At 45.6% G+C, this 10,296-nt stretch overlaps 1 protein-coding gene across 1 annotated transcript; it reads left to right on the top strand.

Annotated features, from left to right (window-relative positions):
- Window positions 1-1,429: 1,429 nt before the first annotated feature.
- On the top strand, window positions 1,430-9,896 carry EIF3G (eukaryotic translation initiation factor 3 subunit G). The gene is made up of 11 exons (XM_061613732.1): window positions 1,430-1,636; window positions 3,722-3,768; window positions 5,248-5,364; window positions 5,467-5,555; window positions 6,036-6,095; window positions 7,239-7,343; window positions 7,829-8,018; window positions 8,136-8,243; window positions 8,435-8,571; window positions 8,736-8,842; window positions 9,799-9,896. The coding sequence occupies exons 1-11, from the start codon at window positions 1,617-1,619 to the stop codon at window positions 9,812-9,814; spliced, it is 996 nt and encodes a 331-aa protein (XP_061469716.1). The 5' UTR covers window positions 1,430-1,616; the 3' UTR covers window positions 9,815-9,896.
- The last annotated feature ends 400 nt before the right edge of the window (window positions 9,897-10,296 follow it).

Genomic DNA, 10,296 nt, shown 5'->3' with positions numbered 1-10,296 from the left:
TTTTTATTTTTGGTCTGACTCTGGTCCTTTTCTGATGACAACATGGGAATCTGGTCACTAGGGCAAGGAGGGGCAGAGCCCTACCAGTATATTTACTACAGCATTGCTTGTCCACAGTATCTTCGCAAGGGAGTAGGATAGGGAGAAAACCAGAACAAATTGGCCCCAGCTCCGGAGCCCCCACCAGGTTCAGTAGCCATCAGCTGCCACAAACACTAGCTCACTGGAGCAAAATGTTAAGTACATATTTTCAACATATGCAAGCCCCACTTGATCCTGGCCAACAAGCGATGCACACATATATTATTTGAGGTGTTTGCCTCTTCCTGCGTATGGGGTTCTGCAGGATGATAGAAGCTGCCTTCCTGGCAGTCTTTCTCCAGCTGGTCTAGGGATTAGTTAGAAGCAGAGGCTTCCTCTTAAAAAAATCTCACCACTACTAAAAGAGCAAGAGTTCCTACCCTCTTGCTTGCTGCACATTTCTCTCCATTCACTATTCGCCTTATTTTCATTAAATATCACTTGAAGGTTTGCCAACAAGGCAGAGGAAGCCAACATCTTGACTCCCAGGTCCTAATCTATTGTCTAAACAGAAATCTGGAAACTGGAGTCAAGTACCTTCCTCTTCCCATGACTGAAGACCAGATTGTTCATGATTTGTAATCAAAAGTTGCCGATGCCCCACCTGGAATATGGGCTCACATAATATTAAATTATCAACAGAGATTGTGAAGGTGAGATTGAGAAAATCCCTGGGTCACCATGCCGAAAAGGTTGGAAACTGCTGATATAGATCTGCTACGTCCGGCTTTAAGGAAGCTTCCCTTTCGTTAGCAAAAATGGTTAGTGCTTCCGTGCAGGCTGCACTTAAAAACTTTAAACGCCACACCTACTTTTCCACCTAGCACCTTTTTGGTGCTAGCCACAGATGGCTTCTGCTTATAACCTGTACAGTTGTGTTTTTAAGATCTCCTCTCCCGTCATAACATTAATACTAAGGCGTAGCTGCTTTATCTTCCGCATCACTATATCTGTATGCTGCATCTGTTGCATTTCTGCCTGTGGTGCAGCTGTTTAAAACTACAAGAACCCTGCTAGAAAACATGTAGTTCCCTACTGCTGCCACTTTTCCCCCTCTCCCTAACAGGTCGCAGGTATATTTTTTATATAATTATTTCAATAGTTTTTTTAAAAAAACTCTCTGGAAATACAGCAGGGAAAGCTAATTTGGCCCTCTTCGTAACATAGAGAGGATAGAGGGGCTTTTTTCCGTCTTCTAGGGGAAGCAAATAGGGGAGGCAAGCATTCGAAAACTCTGGGTATCCTCCTCCCCCTCCGGAAGGTGTCTGAAATGGAACAACCCAATACACTTCCTCAAACACCTCATTGGATTGCAGACTTCTTCTCCCATCAAGCACCGCGGCCAGGCTCTTCCGTTGTGCGCGAATCCACTCGGGCCTAGCAAGAGCGGAAACTACATTTCCCAAGATGCTCAGCGCCCCTTGAGGCCCTCTGGTCTGCGTCAAGCTCAGGACTCGTTGCACTCACTTCCTGCACTTGAGGCCTCCTTTTTCCTGCTCGTGCTGCTGCTGCTGCTGCTGCTTCCGCGGGCGGCAATGCCCACCGGCGACTATGAGTGAGAAGAGGGGGAGGAAGAGGGGGGGGAGGTGGGCCGCGTGTCTCTGTGGCGGCCGCTCGCTCGCTCGCTGCCCACGCGGGAGGAGGAGCCACCATTGGGAAGGGGGATGGGGCGGGTGACCGTGGCCGTAGCTGAGTGGGAAGGCGTCTGTCTTACGGCACAGAAGGCCCCAGGTTCAGCCCCTGACAGAGCCCGGGAGTGTCCCCTGTTTGAAACCCTGGAAAGACGCTGCCAGTCAGTGCAGACAAGGCTGAACTGGATGGATGCTGGTCTACTGATGCAGTATAAGGCAGCTTCCTATGACCTCGTTTCCACTGGGAGCCCCGTGTCCTGCCTATGCCACTTGGCAAGTGAGGAAGGGACTCCCAGTCAACCAGGGCTGCCCAGGTGGCTCTTCTGCCACCCCTCCCCATCCCGAAAACCCCAGCAACCTCTGAAGACCCCAAAATGACTCTTTGAATCACTGCTTCCACCTGAGGTGCCTCTTTTGAACATTATGGTAACCTACATGCCTTCTCTCTCCTAATCTCATTCTTGTTAATTGTGTCCCTCTCCATTACCACCAGCCCACCTGCTTCCCTTCTGTTCCCTATGGATTTGCTGCTCCCTCAACTCCTTAGTCTCTACCTTAGTGCAACTAAGCCAACGTTTGTGCCATTGAAGTAATCAGATATTCTTCCCTTGTCTACTCATGTCTCCACTTCCATGTCCTTTTCATGCCTGGTCATGCTTAGCTTGTTCCTTCCTCCTCCATTGTTTCCCTGTGCCTGTTTTAGATTGTAAGCCGTTTGGGCTAGGGACCTGTCGTACCTCTTATTTTGTAAAGGGTTGTGTACATATTGATATGCCACCTCCCCCCCCAAAAAAAACATCCTCCACGTACAAATACACATGTCAGTCTTTTCACTTCTAGTTTAGTATGCGCGAACATGTGTTCAGAGGAAGAGCCTCCATCCAAGTGGTACAGCCCAGACTTTCTCAATAAGGGGTAGATCCTGGGATATATTGGCCATTTGGGAAGAGAGGAAGGATTGCTGAAAGGGTGATGGGGCTGAAAGGTGAATGTTTTGGTCAGGCTGGGAAGGTTAACTGGTGATTTTGAGTGTATGATGTTATTTGGGATGGTGGGTTGGAAGGAGCCCCTGTACGAGTGGGGAGGAAGATGAGGCCTCAGCTTGGTTGACACCTTTTCTGGTGGGGCTCCTCCTGTGCCCTTTGGGAGATGTGAATGGGGATGTGGCTTTGAGATGGGGGGTGGTTGATATTTGAATAAAAAGGAAAGAAATGTTCATGTTTTAGGGCCAGAACTCCAGGCCTGAAAGGTTGGGAGAATTATTTAATTCAGAGGTTCCCCAACTGTGGTCCACGAACTTCATTGAGGTGGTCTGCGGTATGTCTGCATTAAATATTCACATTGATTTTAATTGTAATTTTATTTTATATATGTATTGTATTTTATTGTCTTACAATTTGAATTCTATGGAATGCAGATTGTAGTACAATAAATTACAATATAAGAAACAAAAGAAGCAATAAAAATATAATTAAAAATCATCATCTAGCACAGAGCATTATAACTGCTACAACAGGCGGAAAAATAATTAATTGGTCTGCCAGGACCCTCAGCAGTTTTCACATGGTTCATTGGGGGGATGGAATTGAAAAGCACTGATCTAATAACACTTTGGTCCTGCAGGCTGTGCCCACCTAGCAGTTTGATGATTTTCCTTGTGGGTAGGAGATGAAAGAAAACTGCAGCTGTTGGCACAAAGGGATGTTTTAATGGTGGAGTACCTGGAATAGAGTTTCATTAAGGATGGTATCTGGGGTGTGGTGGGGAGGTGTTCTTGCCTTTTTATCTAAAGGGTCAAGTGTGCATTCTGGTGAATTAAAGGTGAACTGGAATGAGAATATGAGGTTAATAGGTTAGGGTCAGGGACTAGTCATGCTGCAGGCAATGGGAAAGGAGGTACTGGGTACAGGAAGACCAACTGCTGAGGTTAGAGGATCAAGGAAGGACACATAATGTTTATGACATCTGAGAACAAATAGGTAACTCAATGTCCCTGTCTCTTGTTTCAGTTCCAAGCCCAGTTGGGCAGACCAAGTGGAAGAGGAAGGGGATGACGGTAAGAAATTTCACATGTAGTTGAATTAGGGACACACTAAACCTTTTCACTGAGGGCAGAATTTGTCCCCATCTGGAACGGGGTTTATCATGCAAAAACTCACCCTTTGATGTTCTTCTCATACCTTGAGATACGTGCACAGACCTTAGCCATGGACAATGCCAAGAAAATTCAATTGACATCATTCTACTTTGGAAGAGGCCTTACTTGTGCACCAAGGAGTGTGGGATCCAACCCATTTGTTGGCCAACCTTTACTTCAGAGGTTCTAGCTTCCTGCTATGAGCCTCTACTGTATTCTGCTACAGGAGATAAGAACCTAGAATCACATATCAACTGGCCTCTGCTTCTTGAAACTAGGCCCAAGCTAGCCTTTACTTTTTCACTGCCTATCGCATCTGGGTACTTTTAGACAAGTTTGTGATGCCATTCAAGGGCAGCCAGCCACCTTGTCTCCCAATCTGCCCCCCACCCCTAATACGTCCCACTCTGGCCTTCCAACCCTTCCTGCTTCACTCTGAGAGATCACAATGCTCTTCCAAAGAAATGAAAGTCTGACCCCAACAGTGAATTAGAAAAGGCAGGAGGGGATTGTGTGGCTATTTGACTGAAAATGGATTAAAATATTTGTCAGAGATTGGACACTTATGATTTATTTTCAGGGAAGCCATGTTGCGGGGCAGTGTGGTCCAGTGGATAGTGCTGGATTTGGAAGCAACAGTTTAAACTCCCAGTTTATTCATGGACTGAATTATTTTGCTCAAACCTATCCATCCTTAGGTATAATGAAATTATATTTATTTGTGTTCCTGTTTCCCACCATGGAAATCGAAATGATAGTAACATCTTAACAGCATTGTTAAAGAAACTTGAGCTTTCTGTTATCACAAATGGATCCTGCAAAAAAAATTGGAAGTGTATCCCTTTCCCCCAAAGATATACAAAATATAAATTTTAGACTCTCACAAGCTGCCCAGCTTCATATTATTTTACTTTTATTCCCTTCACCCCTGGGGTGGAAATGAGGGCTGTCCAAAGAAAACAGTGGAGAGATCGACAATTTCAACATAGCTGCGCTAGAGCACCAGGGTATGGTTTTCTTCTCCCCCTCGCCCACAACACAAACTAGAAAATAGCAGAGAAGACTGGAGGTTGTATCTCTTACATTCATTGTGAGCCCAGATGTTTCTATTTCAGACAGGGAGATGTTACTCTAAATTTTCATATCTCTGTTCTGTCAACACTCCAAAGGTCCTTGAAGCTCACAGGGCCATGTTCTGGGTTTTTATTTATTTATTTATTTGTTAGCTTCTAAACTTACATGTACTAGGGATTCCTTCATGCACGTGTCTTATTTTGGGTGGCCTTGTTTTGCCTCAGAACTGATAGGAGTTTGACTGTTCAAATTTGCTATTCGAGAGAATGGTAATCCCCTTTATGGGAGTGCTACAACTGAGTTCCTGGTGTATCCCCAACACAGATAAGTGCATCACCAGTGATTTGCTCAAGGACATCCCCCTGAACGGGGTGCTGAGCGGAGGAGGAAGCAGTGGCGGAGGTGTAAGTGTAAGCATTGAACCAGAACTTGTGAAAGGAGGTAAGAGCTGGGTTTGCATTTCAAAAATGGGCTGCATACTGGCTGTCTCGGGAGACACAGAAAGATCTCTATAGTTTTCCCCCTTAACCACTACTTTCACAGGACCTCTTCCATCCCCCAAGGAGCTTGTGGATGGAAACATCAAAACAGTGACTGAGTATAGAGAAGAGGAGGATGGCCGCAAGGTGAAGGTGAGTGGAGACTTGGGATCAAGCCATGGCTGTCTTCTCTTGCCCCCAACTCCCATTCTTAGGGTCATCTCCATATCAACCCCTTGCTGTCTTGTGGTATTCTGAGGGATTGACCCCCACCCTCACTTCCAGTTGCCTTTCACTGACAGAGTGAAATATCTGCTCCCAATATGCTACTCGGGTTGTAGTGAGACATAACTAGCTTTCCATGCCACGTGGTTAATTTCTGTTCTGGTTTGAAGGTGATGACCCTGTTACATTTTTTCACTCCAACTTTTTCTGGTGTTCATGTTCTGCAGGCTTGAGGGAATAGGTTTTTGTTTGGAGGTTGTTAGTGATTTAAACACAGCAACTGTGGTCACGAAGAAATAAGCAAATTCTACTTGCAGAATTGTGGATGTGGTCCTCAGGGCTTTCCCTACTTCTTCCAAGCTCATCCTTGCCCTGAGCATAGCATGACACGTTGTTGTCCTTTGACAGATCATTCGCACTTTTCGGATTGAGACCCGGAAAGCCTCAAAGGCTGTGGCAAGGCGAAAGGTGAGTCATTTGTGGGAACAAGAATGAAGCTTGCTCCCTTCTCTCTTCCTCTCGGATCACTAGGCATGCAGGGATCCTGTTTTGTGATTTTTCCTTCAAATCTAAACTAACGGTGTTTTGGCAAGAGCCTGTCTGAAAGCCAAAACAGGTTTTTTTAGTTCATACCAGTATTCCAATCATGGGCAGATGTGTCCCTAAAGAAGTGAAAGCTGAGACTAAGGTTCTTGCTTGACTAAGGCTTGGGCATGAGTCCCTTCCTCGCCACTATTTATTCAAGGGGAGGCCCATCACCAGTTGTGTGGGACACCCTGGAAGATGCACACACACGATTAATCAAGTATCTGTGCTCATCAAGCCTTTCTGTGAACTTGACCTCCTGGTCTGTCCCATGTGGGCTTATCGGTTTATGAGCGAATACATTAAGTTGCCTATTTGGCTGGGTGATGGGAGTTGCAGTTCAGGTTTTGTAGTCATAAGTTTGTGGTTTTAATTTTCGTGTATATGTTTTTATATTGAGTATCACGTATTTTATTGTACGTCGCCCAGAGTGGCAGGACAACCTGCCAGATGGGTGTCTAACAAATCCAATCAATCAATCAATAATCAATCAATCTGGAGGAAACCCAGTTGAGGAAGACAGGATGAAAGGAACAAGCCAGGAGAGTCTTCTGCTTTCTTCCAGCCAGCTGAGCTTGTACATTCGGTTAAAATTCAAAAAAGTTCCTTTGCTGGCCTAGCAAAATGTACAAGAGCTGCCAAAGAGAAGGCAAGAGTAACTCCCTCCGTAAGAGGCATTCTTTAGAGAGTGTGTAATGGGTTTTGGTGTTGCGCAACCAGGAGTGCTGAAATCACATGGTTGGACACTGAATTTCTTGTGCCCGTTTTCTGCAGTCGCTATTCCTAATTCTAGGAGCAAGTAATGTAACACAATTACAACTCGTATCATTTCTAGGCTTCAGGCCATGTTTCTCAATAGATTTTGAAGGGAAATCTTGTATGGTTTTAATGTTGATGGTTTTTTCATTGTACTCTCCCATATGTTGAAATGCTGGGTTCAGATGGTGTTTGAATACTCTGTACATCATACTGACTGGATGTTTGAGATCACAGACTTCAATCACTTCTTTTGCTCCTTGTCCTTAGAACTGGAAGAAGTTTGGAAACTCAGAGTTTGATGCTCCTGGCCCAAACGTGGCCACTACCACTGTGAGCGATGATGTCTTCATGACTTTCATCACCAGCAAGGAGGTGAGTGAGTGGCAGTATGCAGAAAAGTAGGTGTGGGCTGCTGTGTTGAGGGATGATAAAGAGCAGAAGTCTCAAGGTGGGTACATGTTTGGGTTTAGGCAAAGTCTGGACACAGGAAGCTGCCTTACATTGATTCAGACCACTGGGCCATCTAGCTCAGTATTGCCCACACTGACTGGCAGCAGCTCTTCAGGGTTTTAGACAGGTGTATTTCCCAGCTTTACCTGGAGAAGTCAGGGATTAAACATGAGACCTCCTGCTTGCAAATGATGTGCCCCCCCCCTTACATTCCTGATATGTTCCTTTTCCACCATGGAACAGAGGGCACTTTCTACTGGTTGTGCCTCTTAACATTGTGGGCACACTCAAGACATAGCTGCTAAGAGACATTTGGTTGGAACGTAATTGTTTTGTGAACTCTGTATGGTGGTGGGAGAACAAGCAGGCTTTTAGTTGGTCACACATTCCATTATCCCCTTTGCCAGGACTTAAACTGCCAAGAGGAGGAAGACCCCATGAACAAGCTGAAAGGGCAGAAGATTGTGTCATGTCGTATCTGCAAGGGTGACCACTGGACCACTCGCTGCCCATATAAGGACACCCTGGGGCCCATGCAGAAGGAGCTGGCAGAGCAACTGGGGCTCTCCACAGGCGAGAAGGACAAACTGCCAGGAGGTGAGGGATAGACAAAGGCAGCGGGTATGGATGAGCCTCTCCAGCAATGGCTGATAGATTGGTTCACCCCAGAGGACATTGGTTGAGTTTTGCTACAAGTGCATCTTGTTTCTGCAGAACCGGAACCAGTTCAAGCCCAGCAGAGCAAGACCGGGAAGTATGTCCCACCCAGCCTGAGAGATGGAGCCAGTCGCAGGGGGGAGTCCATGCAGCCTAACCGCAGAGGTAGGTTGTCTCTGAGGGGAAGTTGAGGCTGAATCTGCTGTGTCCTGACAGCTGCATGCATTGGCATCTAGCAGTCTGGTCTTGTGTTTATCCTGTGCCATACAAGCCAATGCCTGCTTGCAAGATGGTTTAGCTGGCAAGTGTCCCTCAGTTTCTGCTACTTTGATCCAACATTTCTCCTTCTGTTTTAGCTGATGATAATGCCACCATCCGTGTCACCAATCTGTCTGAGGACACCCGAGAAACTGATCTGCAGGAGCTCTTCCGTCCTTTTGGGTCCATATCCCGCATCTACTTGGCCAAGGACAAAACCACTGGCCAATCCAAGGTGAGGAAGAGGGATTGATAATTGAGGTGATCAGATTTAATTGGGTAGGTACAGGGTGGGGAAAGAGCTGGCCACAGATGAGTGTTGGAAGACATTTTCGTAGCTACAAGCAAAAATTAACTTTCTTGCCTCCTCTTTTCTCCCTTCCTGTTGCTTTGGTTCAGGGCTTTGCCTTCATCAGCTTCCATCGCAGAGAAGATGCTGCCAGGGCCATTGCAGGGGTATCTGGCTTTGGCTATGATCACTTGATCTTGAACGTGGAATGGGCCAAGTAAGTTGGACTCTGATGCTTCAGGGACCGTCCCTCCCATCCCACCCACCTCCAATCATGGAATCCTTCCGGAAGAAACTGGCGTTTCTTATGGTATATGCAGAAGCGGATTGTTAGACTCCTAAGGTCACTTCTGTGCAGAGCATAAGATGTCAGTGCTCTCATTCTGTAATAGAGAATATGGCATGGAATACCTTACTCATATCAGCAGTGTGCCTATCATCAAGGAGTAAATAATCCTCTGATTTATAATCTTAAATTCTGCAATTACTGCAAATTTTAGTTTCTTGCATATATCTTCGGCCTAGTTTTCACTGAGACAGTAATTCTGTTTCTGTTTTGTACATGTTAGATTGAATGCCACCTCATGAAAAAAAATTCCAACCCTCAAGAAACCATCTTATAATGGAGGAACATTCATTTGTATGAGCTTCTACCTTCTGTCTGAAGTGGTACAGCATAACACAGCTTTACCATTTTAGGGAAAAGTAGGCCTCGGTTTTGGCTGTAAAATTCAACTTTGGTGTAATTTTGAAAGTTTTTTTGGAATCTGAGTGAAGACTACTGGGACCAGAAATTTGGACAAAGCACCTCAGTGCCCCCACCCCTAAGGCAGAAGAAGCAGGGCTTGCAACCCCCACGTTTTCTCTCACTGTCACTGATTGCTCCATGCAAAGTGATAATAACTGGCACTGCTGTTACAGTAGCCAACCCTCAGCTGGTCTTTGGACCATGGGGCAATCCCTCCCCCATGCCATTCTTTGGAGTCCTTTAGGGGTAGAGGCGATAGTCCCAGTTAAATCCTGTTTGAGTCTATGTCATAAGCTGCCCCTACATTTTCATACTAATTAAGAGGCCCAGGAATAGCTTCGTTTGCAAACAGCTTTGCAAACTCTGGACTCGTACATTCACCTGTTTGTTAGAATACTTATGGATCTTCTCTTTCTTCCCTACAGACCTTCCACCAACTAAGACTGCATTTGTCTTTGGAAATTGCCCATTCGGTTCCTAACTGGAGATACTAGTCTCTAATAAAGGTTCATCCCATTCTCTATCCAGTGGTGTGTCTCACTTCATCATCAGAACAAACCTGTGTCTCCTGGAGTCACCGAATTTTAAAGACTCTCTGCTTCCTTTTACTGATTGGTCTGTTTCTGGGCTGTTCAGAAGTACAGGCTTTCTGGTACAAGAGTATTTGCTTTATATAGTAATATTAATAACTCCTAGTGTAGAGGAAAACTCAGTCCTTTGAACTACATGTTGAACCATTTCATTGGGCCCAGCTTAGAGATGGACTAGGTGTGGTGAAGAGGTCATGTCCTGTATGGTTTATGTGACAGAACATCACCGTATGTATTTTTATTAACTGCCACATCCCTGGGCTCTGTATTCCCTCCTGATAATGAGCAAAGAAAGAGGAGAGGGCAATAAATGTCTTTGTAGAGTAGTGGTCC

Source organism: Rhineura floridana, chromosome 3 (assembly GCF_030035675.1).
Source record: "Rhineura floridana isolate rRhiFlo1 chromosome 3, rRhiFlo1.hap2, whole genome shotgun sequence".
NCBI lineage: Eukaryota > Metazoa > Chordata > Lepidosauria > Squamata > Rhineuridae > Rhineura > Rhineura floridana.
This window is presented reverse-complemented; position numbering and strand designations above follow the sequence as displayed.

Excerpts from the sequence above, each read along its gene's own strand:
- EIF3G (XM_061613732.1), top strand. The coding sequence starts at position 1,617 with ATGCCCACCGGCGACTATGA. Across the intron at positions 1,637-3,721 it reads ATGCCCACCGGCGACTATGA|TTCCAAGCCCAGTTGGGCAG; the intron begins GTGAGAAGAGGG and ends CTCTTGTTTCAG. Across the intron at positions 6,096-7,238 it reads AGGCTGTGGCAAGGCGAAAG|AACTGGAAGAAGTTTGGAAA; the intron begins GTGAGTCATTTG and ends CCTTGTCCTTAG.